This window comes from Pseudophryne corroboree, chromosome 4 (assembly GCF_028390025.1).
Source record: "Pseudophryne corroboree isolate aPseCor3 chromosome 4, aPseCor3.hap2, whole genome shotgun sequence".
In the NCBI taxonomy this organism is placed as follows: Eukaryota; Metazoa; Chordata; class Amphibia; order Anura; family Myobatrachidae; genus Pseudophryne; species Pseudophryne corroboree.
This window is the reverse complement of record NC_086447.1, coordinates 923,351,784-923,368,788: the sequence shown is the minus strand read 5'-3', so window position 1 is coordinate 923,368,788 and position 17,005 is coordinate 923,351,784. Positions and strand designations below refer to the sequence as shown.

Genomic DNA, 17,005 nt, shown 5'->3' with positions numbered 1-17,005 from the left:
TAACAAGGGGGCCTGGCTGCCGCAATGTGTAAAAAGGGGGCCTGGCTGCCGCAATGTGTAAAAAGGGGGCCTGGCTGCCGCAATGTGTAAAAAGGGGGCCTGGCTGCCGCAATGTGTAAAAAGGGGGACTGGCTGCCGTAATGTGTAAAAAGGGGGACTGGCTGCCGCAATGTGTAAAAAGGGGGACACCGTCTGTCGTTATATGTAAAAAGGGGCCCTGGCTGACGCAATATGTAAATAGGGGGACTGGCTGCCGCAATGTGTAAAAAGGGGGACTGGCTGCCGCAATGTGTAAAAAGGGGGCCTGGCTGCCGCAATGTGTAAAAAGGGGGACTGCCTGCCGCAATGTGTAAAAAGGGGGACTGGCTGCCGTAATGTGTAAAAAGGGGGACTGGCTGCCGTAATGTGTAAAAAGGGGGACTGGCTGTCGTAATGTGTAAAAAGGGGGACTGGCTGCCGCAATGTGTAAAAAGGGGGACACCGTCTGCCGTAATATGTAAAAAGGGGCCCTGGCTGACGCAATGTGTAAAAAGGAGGACTGGCTGCCGCAATGTGTAAAAAGGGGGACACCGTCTGCCGTAATATGTAAAAAGGGGGCCTGGCTAACGCAATGTGTAAAAAGGGGACTGGCTGCCGCAATGTGTAAAAACGGGGACACCGTCTGCCGTAATGTGTAAAAAGGGGACGCTGTCTGCTGTAATGTGTAAAAAGGGGATGCTGTCTGCCGTAATGTTAAAAAAGGGGGACGCTGTCTGCCGTAATGTGTAAAAAAGGGGACGCTGTCTGCCGTAATGTGTAAAAAGGGGGACTGTCTACTGTAATGTGTAAAAAGGGGGACGCTGTCTGCTGTAATGTATAAAAGGGGCTCTACCTGGTGTAATGGCGCTACTGTGCAGCGTAATTTGAATAATGGAGACTACTGTGCACCGTAGTATGAATTGCTATTATTTTGTGGCCACGCCCCTTCCCCATGAAGCCACGCCCCTATATATTTTTTGAGCGCCTGTGGCGCGCACTGCCCCTATCTTGCATGGGGGTGGGGGCGCCAATGTCCTTTCTTGCACACAGCGCTAAAATGTCTAGTTACTGCACCCTGGGCCCCCCTCTGTCAGGGAACCCCCTGGCCGGAGAACACTGACATCACTTGCTCTCCCTCTTGTGCAGCAGCAGAACAGGCAGCAAGAATGCGAGAAGGACAGTTTGCATTGCAGGCAGAGATACAGGAGTATCAGGTTTCATGAGATACAGACGGAACTTCCTGGCCAAAAAGTGACCAAGGGATCCAGCATCTCCTGCTCTTCTGTGTTGAATCCTTAACCTATCTTATTAATGAAATAGTTCAACACAGGTGGCACCAACCGTATATTAAGAGGGAAGTCCAGGAGCAGAGCATTATGTCCCCACAGGAATGGGTCATGTTGGGAGGTATGCGCAATCTAATATACTCCACCCCCTTCCCCGGGGTCCCCTTGCCTTAAGTGCCCTGGGCCCACCCTAGGCTTAATCTGGCCCTGTTGGGGCTACTCGTAGGTTACTTGCGGGTCTGTTATTGAATAGCTTCAGGCACTTTTCCCAGGAGAACAGACCACGTGGTACAATCCACAGCTAAAGGAATCTGCCCCTGGGGTTTCTTAAGACGATACAGAGGAACTGTGGGGGGCAGGTATCAAAAATTCTAAACAGTAGACAAGTGAAGTTTCCCATAGAACTCAATCAGCTTCTCGCTGGCATATATAAAGTACATTCTGTAAAATGATAAGTAGAAGCTCATTGGTTGCTATGGGCAACTACTGCAGTCTTTAGATTTGATATATCTCCCCCGCTATGATGTAATAAACACCAACCAATAAAATATCAGTGTTCACTAGACCGCTAAATTCTGAAAGGCTACCGGTTACAGCACATTTCTACCGGTACATCAGTGATAAGCAGCAAGCAGCCCTAGTGCAGCATGTGGCGCTCCAGCCCTTTGCGGCCCCCACCTCCCTCCTGTTTCACTGGCCGATATGTTTGTTATAGCTTGTAACAGCGATATGTTATTACAGATAAGTGTCTCTTTATGTGAGTAAATGTACTGTTTTAACTTAGTACAGGCTCGATACATCTACCCCATAGTGTGGCCCTTTTGAAGGCTAGAGGGCCGCCCACGTGTCAGGTTTCCAAAGCATCTTGTAAAGAAATGACATCCTAACCCCTCACGTTCCTACTGGTAAATGGCACAAGCAAGGTCCTAGTGCTACGACAACACGTCTCTTTGGCAAATCAGAATTAAACATTTCAGAACAACAAATACTTCAACATGTTTTTGCCCCTGGTAGGGGAGCAACTGTATAACAGTAACGTACATTCACATTTGGCAAAGTGCTTCACATCTTCCGACCCAACTAAGTATATAGGATCATGGCGACATACCCCCAAAAGTCCAAAAAACAACAACCCAAAAACAGTACTTAAAATGGGGAGTGTAGCTTTCAGATCGTGTGTACGGAATCAGAGGAACATCTTGTGCGCGGGGGCAGTGGTCATTAAGGAGAAGACCTGCCATTTTTATAGCGGACAATCAGTCAAAATACTGTGCACACTTGTATTCTGTGGAGCAGGTCAAGAAATGGTCGCTATCTGATGAAGTTCTAGAGCGGAACCTTTTGTCGACACTTCAACGTCTCTGTTTTCTAACTTCTCCTCCTTTAATATTTTGTAGGAAAGTCTGCTGAGAAACCAGTCTACATCCTGGTAGTCTTCCGGCCATTTCAGATACGGGCTCCGTTGTATATATGCCCGGATTGGTTTATACTTCTTCAGCTGGTACTGCGAGAGTGACCCGGCCACCACCATGATTAGGACATCCTTCAATTCGGTAAAATATCGGCTCTGGGCATAGTTGAATGCTTCAACGCACCATCCATCTTGGAGGAACTGTTTCGTCACAATGCAAATGGTTTTCTTGCTGTTCCAAATGGCATCACGAATATTTATGATATGGTCCTCCCCAGGGATGAAATTTCTCTCCTCAAAGCACAGACTAAAGCGGTTCTTGTCACAGTACTCGGAATCGAGGTTTCTGAGGAAGACCCTTTCCACCCACTCAAAGTCCTTACGGGCGTAACACAAGTAGGCATCGTACTTGTAAGAGCTTTCCCCTTGCGACCCCTCTTCGAGTATGGACTTTATCATTCTCTTGTAGAGGCCGAAGAAGACCCCGCGGAAATGATTGTACACAATCACCGATGTTAAAAAAGTTATGATGACGACCGCAGTGAAAACAAACAGAGAGAACATGAGCGGCCTCAACGCGACATTCTCATCGCATTCCACGTACTCAAGAACGTAAAGTGGCTTATAGAGAAATTGGTCAGGATAGACGCAGTAGATGTCATTGGGTGACCCCAGTAGACTAGTGTTAGTTTGGTTTAACCATACTAGAAAATCCATAAGCTGGCATTCGCAGATGAACTTGTTATCTGTTATATCAAGGGCTTTCAAAGTCAAAAACACCTTGGGATTAGGTGAGAGTAGCTGGTTCTTCGACACATCCAAGGTCTCCAGACTGTTAGGAAAAATGCCTGGTGTAAGATGTGTGAAAAAGTTGGATGACAAGTTAAGAATTTGCAAGGAGGTCAGAACCGTAAATAACCTGTCTGGAATGGACCGAAGGTAGTTATTCATGAGGTTTAATTGCTGAAGTGAGGAAAGGTTTTGAAACATGTCCAGACAATACCCTTGTCCCCAAATTAACTGGATCATGTTGTCAGAGAGGTCCAGATACGACAGTGAGTTGTTTCGCGAAATCTCGAAGTCATAACAAGTAGACAGACGATTTTTTCTAAGGGAGATGTTCTTAACTAGCGGGTTCCGCAGAAGTTTGGACAAGTGACTAAGGTTCTCCAGCTGGTTTTCTGACAAATCCACGGTCTCGGATTTCAAATCTTCGCTGTCAATGCTTTTCAGCTTATTTTCTCTCAAACCAATAAAGATCACAAACGGCATGTAATCGCAAAACCAAATGCTTTTGATTGCGTTGCCCCGTAGGTCGACAAACTGCAGATTTGGGAGGTTTGCAAAGGCGTCATTGGCGATTTGCCCAATATGATTGTTGTTCAGGTGAATTTGGGCTAAATTTGTCAGCCCGGCAAAAGCGTCATTATATATTTCACCCAATAGGTTAGAGATCATATAAAGGTATTCGAGTTTGTGGAGACCTTGAAACGCGTCTTGTTCAATTTGATTTATTTTGTTGTCCGAGAGGATAAGCATCTGCAAATCGGACAGTTTACCAAACACATATGGTTTCAGTGAAAAAATCCTCCCTATAGATATATCGAGAATTTTCAGATTACTATTCACCAGTCCGGCGAAGGTGGCGTTATCTGGATCCTTGAAGTTTTTGAACCCAAATCCTGGTCCCATTCCATGTCCATTTAGCTTTAGCTGCACAAGTTTGGTTCCGTTTAACACATTGCACAGCGCTATTGTAGACCGGTCGTTAAAGGAATTGTTGGAAAGGATTAGTGTATCAAAATAAATATTGCGGAAAGGATTTCCGCACAGTCCCCAGGGACTGGTGTCTAAGAAAGAAAACCAATTGGCTGACAGGTCCATGACGGTGAAGAATTTGTACTGGAAGCTGTGGAGATCTCCTTCACAAATTCTGGTTATCCGATTGCTTTTTAGGCTTAGTAGATTAAAGTAATGTAAATAGTAGAACAATGGATTGGGTTTGAGGTATGTAATCGTGTTACTGGAAAGGTCCAAGTATTGCAAAGATATCAGGTCCCTAAAGTAGTTATTTTCCAGAATGGAGCTGTTTAAACTGTTGTAGTATAATATAAGGTTCTCCAGTCTTGACAAGCCAACGAAAGCGTCTTGATCCAGGACCAGCATAATGTTATAGGACAGGTCTAGCGTAATGAGGTTCGGCAGATTTCGGAAGCTGTTCTTCTGGATTGTTAGTTTCTCTGTTTGCTGGCTGGACAATTGTAATTCTACCAATTTCTCCAGTAGTGGGAAAGATGTGGAATTGACCTCATGGATGTAGTTAAAATTTAATATCAGCTTTGCAGTGCTATTTGTTATCAGAGGGATCTGAGTCAAGTTGCAGAATTGGAACCAGGCTATCCGTCCAACAGTCTCACATTGGAACTCCCTGCTGTAGGCAAGGCCAAGGCCACCAAAGAGGAGAACCAGGTGGTAATACATGATCTGCCTAAAGAGAAGAAAACGAGACCGTTAGTATATGGCAGCTGCATACACACAACACATACAACAGCACTGTAAAACAATATTATTATGTGTACATGAATTCTCTAGGGCTACACCTATGCCCATATCGCCCGGTACCAGGTAAGAGTTTGCAGATATTTTTCTTCTTAATAAGTGAAGGCAGTAGACCAATAGGGACCGTTTTGCAAACGCAACCCCTACCCACGTTTCACCATTGGATAGCCATGTTGCTCAAGGGCAAGACTTGGCTCCGTCATGCCCCATTCAAATTTTAAGGGAGGCCCTGACGATGGCGGTTCACTCTCCTGAATCCGGCCTACTGAGTATTTTTTCCACCGGCTACACCCTCTAGCAGAGTGTATCTAACTGTACCTGAATTAGCTCCCTCCAGTTGTCACCAAACATGATGTGTGGATGAAACATTAAATCTGGCCTTCATCCAGGGCTAGGCTTTAATTATTTTGTAGCTACTACGTCTGTACAATGTAACCTAAACATGAAACCCTTTATTAATTAAGGGCAGATCACGCCCAACCAGACAGAAAGGACATGTGCTCGGTATAGCCGCAGAAGGAGCGGCCTTTTGTGTTTCCCCTGCCTGGCGGCTATGAAGGCCCTCTCTTAGGTATACAGAACTGTAACAATGAGCGTCGATGAATGAAACCCTCTGCCAAAATCCAGCTTTTGTCTTTCTCCCTTTTCTAGTAAATGTCAATATTGCCTTTTCCCGACTGTCACAGGAGCCGGGGATTTTGTGTACGGAGCAGAGGGCCTGGCAGCTGGTCTCCTGACCAACTCTACAAACTCGCTGGAATAAAACAAACCCAGAAACACTCGTCTAGCTGCTTTAGAATATTCGCGCATCCAGCGACATTGGGGCAGATGTATTAACCTGGAGAAGGCATAAGGAAGTGATAAACCAGTGATATGTGCAAGGTGATAAACGCACCAGCCAATCAGCTCCAATATGTAAATTAACAGGAGCTGATTGGCTGGTGCGTTTATCACCTTGCACTTATCACTGGTTTATCGCCTCCTTATGCCGTCTCCAGGTTAATACATCTACTCCATTGTGCTGCGTCCAGATTCTGCCATTGATGCGTCCTCTCTTTAATCACGTATCAGTAATGTCTCACCGGCTTTCTCCAGAGCTTTTCGTTGTGTGTTTCTCGGTCTCGTTTACCAGCTACCTACAAATGCTGCCAACTGACTTTGTCAAACATCCAGAGCAGGAAGGGATCACTGTTCTCATTGTCCGCCGTGTTTTTAAAATGCGCGACGGGCGATGTAGGACATTAGAGGAGTAATGTAACCCGCTCTCCAGCCCTCAATCCATTTGTCATCGTTCCTATAACAGCCTGCTTATCTCCACTGTTACGCTGAATTCTATAAGGATGCCCTATAGCCCGTGTGTGGCAACGGGGCAGATGTATTAAGCCTGGAGAAGTGATAAAGCAGTGATAAGTGCAAGGTGATATACGCACCAGACAATCATCTCCAATATGTAAATTGACAGTTAGGAGCTGATTGGCTGGTGCGTTTCACTTATCACTGCTTTATCACTTCTCCGGGCTTAATACATCTGCCCGGATGTTTTCTACACTTTGTATCATACAGCATACATACAAAATACCTGTTTACATCACCACTAGGTGGCGCCTCATGTACAGTTTGCTCATATAGGACCTTATTCAGAGTGACATGTGACCATAAAAGACAAGGCTCGCCCTTTAACATTAATCACTGAGGCAACTGTGCTTGTTCCTTCAGGCTGCTATTAATGATTGAAGATCTGTGTGGTTTACGCTGGGTATACAGTATGCGAAATGCTGTTCATTCAACCGACAAACAACGTATCGCATAGTGCATCTGCCCGTGCTCAGGCAATGTGTCTGTCACAGACATATCGCTTCGGCCCCCCAGCACGGCCAATGCCGATACATGTTGCAGATCTGCATGGGTGTATGGCCGACCCGCCGACCAACCCATATTCCAGCTGCAGCAGCTGCCAACAATGAGCCTAATTCAGATCTGGGTGGGTTATCTTGTTTCTGTGCAGGGTAAATACTGGCTGCTTTATTTTACACTGCAATTTAGATTTCAGTTTGAACACACCCCACCCAAATCTAACTCTCTCTGCACATGTTACATCTGCCTCACCTGCAGTGCACATGGTTTTTCCCATTAAGCTAACAAATTTGCTGCTGCGATCAGGTCTGAATTAGGCCCAATGACATCACAGCTAGCCGGCAAATGTAAAAGCCCGCCTAGTTGTGATATGTGGACAGACATATCGAGTGGCAGATTGGTAAGAGTGTATAGTGTTTCCAATCATCCGCGTGGTCGGCGGATCCGTGGGTTGGCGAACGAGTCGGCCAGGTGTGTTCCCAGCATAACATGGCTACCATAGTCACATGTCATGTGATGTGTTGAACAGGGGTCTTTAGAATGCCCCTCTGAGCTCTGTTTTCCCCATGACAGTCTCCTCCTCGCTATTCGGCCGTCACGTGACATGTGGAGATCTGTGAGCGTTATGGGTAGATTCACTAAAGCTTCTGAAATAAACAAGTGGAGGTGTTGCCTGTAGCAACAAGAGTCTATTATTTTCTAGCATGTAATAGAAAATTATCTGATAGGTTGCTAAGAGCAACAACTCCACTATTTGTTTTAGGAAGCTTTAGTAAATCTACCCCTTTCTGTCTGTTTTTTGTACTGTGACATCCTCTCCCTCCTTCCCCTCTGCCATCAAATAACAGACCAAAATAAATAGCACCTTATACATGCAGGTAGCTGGGAATGCCTGAGGTGGGGCGTTCAGCAATGCATAGACTGCTACACTGGCATTTCCCAGTATGCAGCAATATTCACACCTATGCCCCACTTACATTAGACGCCCCTGCAGAGGTGACAACATTTCCACAGGTGAATGGGGCAAAGGTGCAAACGGTTACCGTAGCCTCATTTATGTCATATATTGATCACAAGAGTGAGGGGGTGTGAGGGCGATCTTTATTACATGTGCGTGATGCCTATTATTGATGCAGAACATGTTTTGTTTGTCCAAGCAATAATAATGAAAGATTATGGAATAAACTTGTCATCAGGTAAAACGTACGAGGAGGGTTAACTAGCTGAAGTAAGAGAGTATACGTTCACAACAGAGAGAGGCTACACATTGATATTGTGTTACAGCGCCACCTATTTGGTAAAAGTAGAGTGCGCTACTGCGCAGTCTCCAACAAAATGGCTCCTCAATGGATGCACCGTTACCTTACCAAGATGGCCGCTGATAGGGTATATGCTCATGTGTGGCGACATCCTGCCACTGTGTGTAATACGCCCTACACACTGGGCGATGTTGCAGGGCGATATAAACGTTCTCGTTCATTAATGAATGAGAACCCGTTCATATAGCTCAGTGTGTACGCACCAACGGTGCGGCCCCATGGTCGTTCATCGTTGGCTCTCCGTCGTTTTGCAATGCAAGTCAATTTGGACGATATTGAGATCGATCATCGTCCAAATTGAATACATGGCCAAGTGAGTAGGGCCCTTAAGCATTATTGTGCTGGACAGATATCCTTCTCTTAGCCCCAGAGACCCGCGACAGTACCCCACTTCATCCGCTGTTCCAGAGCCCTACACCGCTACTGCCTGCACCCCTGCTCCGCTATAGGCTCTGCCCCATTGTGGAACCCATATATGTAACAGTGAGTACGGCTGTACATTCAGTTCCACAAATGGTCATTCCTTACACAAACTGACTACTGATGTGTACTGTACAGTACTCTGCCCACACCTCAGACTGCACGCACATTCCCAACTGTATTGTTGTCATATTGGCATATATGGAGTTACCCTCCCAGATCTTATGAGGGACATGTAGATCAGAGCTCCGGAACTGCTGAACCACCAAAACCACCAAAGGCTTCAAGCCTCTGATGAAGGACCTTTGTCCAAAAAGCTTCAGGCGTGGTGACTGACTGTTTAAAGGACGATCCCTGGCCGGTGTTGATTCCCGCTTTTGGTGGTTCAGCAGTTCCGGAGCTCTGATCTACATGTCCCTCATAAGATCTGGGAGGGTAACTCCATATACGCCTGGGTTGATGTCCTATCTACTGAAGTGGTTACACGCTTTTAATCTTCTGTGTTTGTGAGTGTACTGCAATAAATTTATATGTCATTTTATCTGGCTATATTGCACTATATTCTTTTTTTCTTTTTGAGATATTGAAAAGGAAAGTGCATTGATTGATCATTCAACGTCTGGTCTGAGCATTCATATATTGAAAAGAAGGAAATCTTTTTGAAATAAGACACCAGGAGTACAAGACCAGTTTTATTACTGTTGGGACTCTGAAAGAACTCTTGAGAGAAAGATCTTACTGTGTGATTTGGATATATTTTCATGTAAGGCACACTTTATATATGTGAACATTTGTTTTTGTGCGCTATTAGTGAACAATTTTTTTGCGAACTGCACATCCCAGCATGCCCTGCCACAGTTATTCTGTTAAGGCATGCTTAAACTGAGACAGGGCATGCTGGGATGTGTAGTTCCGTATCAGCTGGAGGGCCGCAGGATGAAGACACATGCTCTACATCCTTTAAATAAACATTGGAGAAATGATACGATTGCATAACAGTAAGTTCTGCAAACACTGAGACCAGGAGATAACGGGTTCATAACTGACTTCTATTGTAAGTGTAAGTGATATATATATAAATATATTTATTGCAACTGTAGATTACACAATTGTGGCTCTTTGGCTTAATACGCAATACACCCTGTGCTCACACACAATCAGGGCATTGTCTTCTCCGCAGCGAGTGTGTAACCCCCCTAATGACGCGGCACTGCCCTTTCCAGCTGTGTACACTGTGCCGCTCTCTATTCACATCAGCCGTGAGAGTCTAGGTGTGCTAGAAATCAGATAACTCTCCTACACCTGTAGCCTGGCTGGCGGAGCGCAACACCTGTTTGTGCCGGGATTTCATTGAAGGTCAATAGATGAGTCACTGGATGCGCACGTTAAAGGGACCTTGTCCTGAAACATGGAATAATACCCGCTGCGTTAGCTGAGCTCCCCGCTGAATAGTACCTGTGAGAAGTGGGAAAAGTTGCCCATGGCAACCAATCACTGTTGAGGTAACATTTATAAAGTGAATGCTATAAAATTATACGTAGCAGCTGATTGGTTGCCATGGGCAACTTCTCCACTGGCTCACTGCGCCACACTTTTCACTGCTTCATGAATAGACCCCTATGCCACCTATAGTATGCAGGTAAGTATGCCCCACTTCAGTAAGGGGAGATGTATTAAGCAATGCAAAGAATGGAGAAATTGACAATAGCAACCAATAAGCTTTGAGGTAGCATTTATCAAGTACATTCTATGATAGGTAGAAACTGATTGGTTTCTATGGGCAACTTCTTCACTGGCCCACTGCTCCAATTCTTTACACTGCTTGATACATCACCCCATATTTACCTACTCTCCCAGAAGGTGCGGGGTACTCCTGAATTTTTGGGTAATCCCGCGCACCGCCGGAAGAGTGGGTGGGTCTCCTGTATCCCACACAGTTCCTTGTGAATTGGGCAGGTTGGGGAGGTAACACTGGGAATTGCGTGTCATTGGGGGGGGGGGGGGGGGAATGACACGCACCAAGGCCCTCATTCCGAGTTGTTCGCTCGTTATTTTTCTTCGCATCGCATCGATTTTCCGCAAACTGCGCATGCGCAATGTTCGCACCATGCCTGCGCCAAGTAAATTTTCTAAGAAGTTTGGTATTTTACTCACGGCTTAACGAAGAAATTTCTTCGTTCTGGTGATCGTTGTGTGATTGACAGGAAGTGGGTGTTTTTGGGCGGAAACTGGCCGTTTTATGGGAGTGTGCGAAAAAACGCTGCCGTTTCTGGGAAAAACGCGGGAGTGGCTGGAAAAATGGGGGAGTGTCTGGGCGAACGCTGGGTGTGTTTGTGACGTCAAACCAGGAACGAAACTGACTGAACTGATCGCAGTGTAGGAGTAAGTATCGAGCTACTCGGAAACTGCAAAGAAATTTCTATTCGCAATTCTATTCGCTATTTTGCGAATCTTTCGTTCGCTAATCTGCAAAGCTAAGATTCACTCCCAGTAGGCAGCGGCTTAGCGTGTGCACTGCTGCTAAAAGCAGATAGCGAGCGAACAACTCGGAATGAGGGCCCATGTCTTTGCAGCACCACCCCTTCCCATGAACCTGCTATTCGTGGAATTTTGCTGTGATGGGGGCGAGGTCCTATGACGTGCAGAGCTCGCCTCCCTTCCCCCAAGTGGTCATTTGCACCGCTTCTCCAGCCAGCTTCTCCTGGAGCGGATACTTACAAGTCGTCAAGTATGATGTGGGGGGGGGGGGGGGAGAGAGAGACAAGCCTAGGATCATCATACCATCCCTTTAAACCGGGACCTCCATGGATTACATAGGTTCTGTGGCTGATTAGTACCAGGTGACATGCAGGCTTGGAGTCAGCCAGCCCCACAACCTGTGTAATTCATGAGTGTCCCGGTTTAAAGGAACAGTGTGGTGAGCCTACATATGAGGCAGGTTCCAAACATGGGTCGTCTCTGGTATGCTAATTAGTTGGATAATGTATAGGATTTAATATATATTCATTAAGAGGGGACATGGGTGGTCATTCCGAGTTGATCGCTCGCTAACAGTTTTTAGCAGCAGTGCAAACGCTATGCCGCCGCCCAGTGGGAGTGTATTTTAGCTTAGCAGAAGTGCGAACGAAAGGATCGCAGAGCGGCTACAAAGCTTTTTTGTGCAGTTTCAGAGTAGCTTCAGACCTACTCAGCCCTTGCGATCACTTCAGACTGTTCAGTTCCTGTTTTGACGTCACAAACACGCCCTGCGTTCGCCCAGCCACGCCTGCGTTTTTCCTTGCACGCCTGCGTTTTTACGAACACTCCCTGAAAACGGTCAGTTGACACCCAGAAACGCCCACTTCATGTCAATCACTCTGCGGCCAGCAGTGCGACTGAAATGTTTTGCTAGACCCTGTGTGAAACTACATTGGCCGTTGTAATAGTACGTCGCGCGTGCGCATTGCGCCGCATATGCATGCGCAGAAGTGCCGTTTTTTTGCCTCATAGCTGCACAGCGAACGAATGCAGCTAGCGATCAACTCGGAATGACCCCCAATGTAAAAACCGGCTTCTTTACTGATGAAGAAACGTTTATGGGATCAGACGTGACTATAGAATATACATTTCCATGGCATTACATGCGTGCTGATGTGACAAATGTCAGCCCTGACGCCTGTTACAGTAATTATGTACAACGTCAGGGTGTCTGCAGTCAGACAGGACTGGAAGGAACAAAGAAATAGATGCGGAGGGGGGATTTTATATACTGTAAGTGAAGGAGAAATAGTTTCCGGATGATATCTACAGTGTAGCTCGCCCCATATGGTTGAAATGCATTAGGCTGACAGTGCTTAAAGTTGATAGGTTCAAAAGGTCGACACATTTTTTTGTGGGGGTTAACATGTTTTCCCAACATCTGCTTGCTTTACTATCCAAGGGGACTACAATTGGGACCGGTGGTGGAGCAAGCCACCTTGCCCAAAGTGAACCCGCGATGTCACACGTTTGTACTGACGGTGGTCACATATTACTAAACATACAAGATCTGACCCCAGAAACTTGTGTCGACCATATGTGTGTCGACTGTCGAGCATTGTCATGTCAACCTTTTGAAACAGTTGACCTTTTGGACCCAGGGCCTCAGAAAGTTGGGACCCAAAAACCAAATTGGGGTCGCCCTCCTGAGGAACCAAAAGCACGGCTGTTCCCCGCACATCTGGCGGCGGTGAATTCAGGGTTAATGATAATATAATATTGTCCTTTACAGGTGGACTACAAGTCCCAGCAAGCCTGCCCCAGCATTACGGCACTTGTGGAACAACAAGTGGCAGCATTCACAGATATTAAGGGCCTGCAGGCACCTGTAGTCCGTCTGTAGAGAAAATACGAAAATAACCAAAGCACCAGCACAACGACTGTGATAATCCTAGATTAAACATGTAAAATATCCAAAATCCACAAACTTCATATCTACCAAATCCTTGGACGGGCTCCTGTTCCCAGTGGTCATCCAATGGCCGTCATAAAATAAAACCTGAACTGAGCCCACCGGACAGGCACCATACACTGTGTACAGGGCCTATCCAACATGGCGGTCACTGCCATTGAAATGAATTGGGCCCCCGGGCGTTCACCTACGACTACAACTACTCCATGCTTTATTGTCAGATTTATTTGTTATATTATTAACATTTATTTGTATTGCACCTGACGTTCTGCACCATCCTTGCATAGAAAGTTACCAGAACACTTTACCAGCATAACCAGCTATGGGGGTAATCAGACCTGATTGCACAGCAGGCGATCAGGCACAAACTGCGCATGCGTATGCACCGCAATGCGCAGGCGCGTCGCACGGGTACAAAGCGGATTGCCGCTTAGCAATGGAGAGTGACAGGAAGAAGGCGTTTGTAGGTGTCAACTGACCGTTTTCAGGGAGTGTCTGGAAAAACACATACGTGTCCAAGCGTTTGCAGGGCGGGTGTCTGACGTCCATTCCGGTCCCGGACAGGCTGAAGTGATCGCAGCGGCAGAGTAAGTCCTGGGCTGCGCAGAGACTGCACAAGATTTGTTCGTACAGCTCTGCTACACATGCGATCGCACACTTGCACAGCGAAAAATACACTCCCCTGTGGGCGGCGACTCTCTGATTGCTGCAGCGCAAAAATCGCAGCCCAGCGATCAGATCTGAATTAGGCCTATGGTGGCTGTGTTACAATCAGTTGGGCGATGCTGGAGACGTCGCTGATTTCCCCATGGAATGCCTTTCCTTACCTATGGGGAAGTGGGAATAAACTGTTCTATGTGATGAAAAACCCAGAAAAAGCATTTTCACAGCTTGATACATTTGCCCCTAAGTCACAGGGAGTTTTTAGCAGTTGTATGATTAAGGTTTTCTCAGTACGATGGTGGTCATTCCGAGTTGATCGCTAGCTGCATTTGTTCGCAGTGCAGCGATCAGGCTAAAAAAACGGCAGTTCTGCGCAGTTCAAGCACAACGAACGATGCAGTTTTGCACAGGGTCTAGTGATGCATTTCAGTCGCACTGGTTGGCGCAGAGTGATTGACAGCAAGGGGCGTTTCTGGGTGGCAACTGACTATTTTCAGGGAGTGTTCAGAAAAACACTGGCGTGCCAGGGAAAACACAGGCGTGGCTGGGCGAACGCTGGGCGGGTGTGTGACGTCAAATCCGGAACTGAATAGTCTGAAGTGATCGCAAGCGCTGAGTAGGTTTTGAGCTACTCTGAAACTACACAAAAACTTTTTGCAGTCGCACTGCGATACAACCGTTCACACTTCTGCTAAGCTAAAATACAGTCCCAGTGGGAGGCGGCATAGCGTTTGCACGGCTGCTAAAAACTGCTAGCGAGCGATCAACTCGGAATGACCCCCATATATACAGGGCTGGTGCAAGGTCTCTCTGCACCCTAGGCAAAGCTTAAGCTTAGCGCCCCCTAACCTGCAAACCCCCCACCCACCACCCTATCTCAGAGGGGAGATGCAGGTGGTCACTGGGTGGGCCGGGGTGAATTGTATCATTATACACATACATACAGAGAAAAAGGACAACACTCAGGACTTTTAAAGTGATAAAGTATATCGTAAACAAAGTCACAAAATGTTGTGACTTTGTTCACAATATACTGTAGTTTCACTTTAAATGTACAGGTTTCCGGGCCCAGGCATGTTGGAGGGGCCCAGCCGAGGGCGAGGTCAGCTGCTGAGGGGGACAAATGCGCCACACATAATATTTTTGTTTTCTTTTTTTTATGAGGCGTCGTGGCCACATGTTCCAGATTTGACATTATCATGCAGTGCCCAGGTCTTATCACTGAGGAGAAGCTGGCAGGGAGAGTCTCTGGGGGCAGGCCAGCATACACGGGAATGTTGGGCACACCCCCTGCCTAGAACATAGCCAGATTAAGAAGGGGAGGGTGCAGGGTATACTGTACCCCGGGCCCCCCTCTGTCAGGGCCTCCCTGGCCAGAGCACACGGACACTGGCATCACTAGCTTTCCCTCTTATGCAGCAGCAGAACCAGACAGCCAGAATGCAGGCAGGACAGTATGTAGTGCAGACAGAGACACAGGAGTATCAGATTTCATGAACTATCGAGGGATCTTTCTAACCAGAGGAGAAATAGGAGGGTGGAGAGAGCTGTAAGTGACACAGGGTGGGATCCCTGTGTCACTTACAGCTCTCTCCACACCTCGGTGGGAGCCCTGTGTAAATTGTTATCTAATGAGGTTCTAGAGAAAGAGATACACACACACACACACACACACACAGTCCTCCTGAGTCCTGTTCCAGTGTGTAAGTAGTCCAGAGGCTACTGCTATTTTTGCACGTGACAAGATAAACATGCTCTCTACCAGGACTTCCTTCTTAAGTTATGATTGCAATCGCCTGTGTTGAAACACCTTTCTTGTCAATTAAATAGTTAACACAGGTGACTAGAATCCTATATTAAGAGGCAAGCCCATGTATAGAGCATGTCGTCCCTCCTGGAATGGGTCATGTTGGGAGGTATGTACAAACTTATATACAGCCCCCCACCACCTTCCACTGACTGGGGCTGCCCTGTCTAAAGTGCCCCGGCACCCCCAAGGCTTAATCCGGCCCTGGCCAAGAGTGATGAGGGGGGGTGGGGGGGTGGGGACAAGGTCATGCTCCCTTCCATGAGGCCACGCCCCCTTTTCAATAATATATGTTTAATTGGTCAAAGACCCTTTAGCTATTTTTTGTGATCATTTTATTAATTGTGGACCCCAGGGTTGCTATGGGGAACTTCTATCATTCCTTACCATGGTAGTTACTGTGCCCAAAAAAAAATGATACTGATATATGATAAAACTGGACAGTTCCCACACATCCCTTTACATGCGGTTATAGACATACTTGCCTACCTGACCCTCTCCATGAGGGAGAAAATGCTCTGTTCCTGGACTTTCCTGGTAATGTATGATTGCCATCACCTGTGGTGAGATAGGTAATTGATAAGAAAGGTGTTTCACCACAGGTGATGGCAATCCTACATTACCAGGAAAGTCCAGGAACAGAGCATTTTCTCCCTCATGGAGAGGGTCAGGTAGGTAAGTATGGTTATAGATCCTCTATATTGATGAGCGAGCCACGTTACATGATATTGAAAACGTGGTAAAAAATATTTATGATAAACAGGTTATATACATAGGGGTAAATTTACTAAAGTGTAGGTTTCAGAAGTAGAGATGTTGCCAGTAGCAACCAATCAGATTCTAACTATCATCTTCTTGAAGGTACTAGATAAATGCTACGTAGCATCTGGTTGGTTGCTATGAGCAACATCTCCACTTTTAAAACCTCACACTTTAGTAAATAGGGGGCGAGGCATGATTTAAAGGTGCATGGCCTCACGGATCTCTTCTTCACTCCGGGGGCGTGTCCAGCTTCCCCGGAGATGCTGACTGCCCCCGGAGACAGGAGCCGAGTGCTGCAGAGGATTACCACACTGCAACACTCGGATCCTGTCACTGCAGAAGAGCTGGCACTTTGGTGTCACCCCTTCCAAGGGTGACACCTGGGTGTGGGCCGTCCCCGCTTTCTGATGCCACTGCTTGGACAACTAGTCTGCAACCAAAGGCTCTCACAAAGTCTCAAAGTCTTGCTTGCTTCTT

At 46.7% G+C, this 17,005-nt stretch overlaps 1 protein-coding gene across 2 annotated transcripts in view; it reads right to left on the bottom strand.

Annotated features, from left to right (window-relative positions):
- Window positions 1–597: 597 nt before the first annotated feature.
- Window positions 598–17,005, bottom strand: part of TLR5 (toll like receptor 5) — a 31,336-nt gene continuing 14,928 nt past the window's right edge. For both annotated transcript variants that reach the window (XM_063919030.1, XM_063919029.1), the window contains exon 2: window positions 598–5,203. In XM_063919030.1, coding sequence (XP_063775100.1) covers window positions 2,602–5,203 — 2,602 coding nt within the window. In that variant the 3' untranslated portion in view covers window positions 598–2,601. The remainder of the gene's footprint in view (window positions 5,204–17,005) is intronic.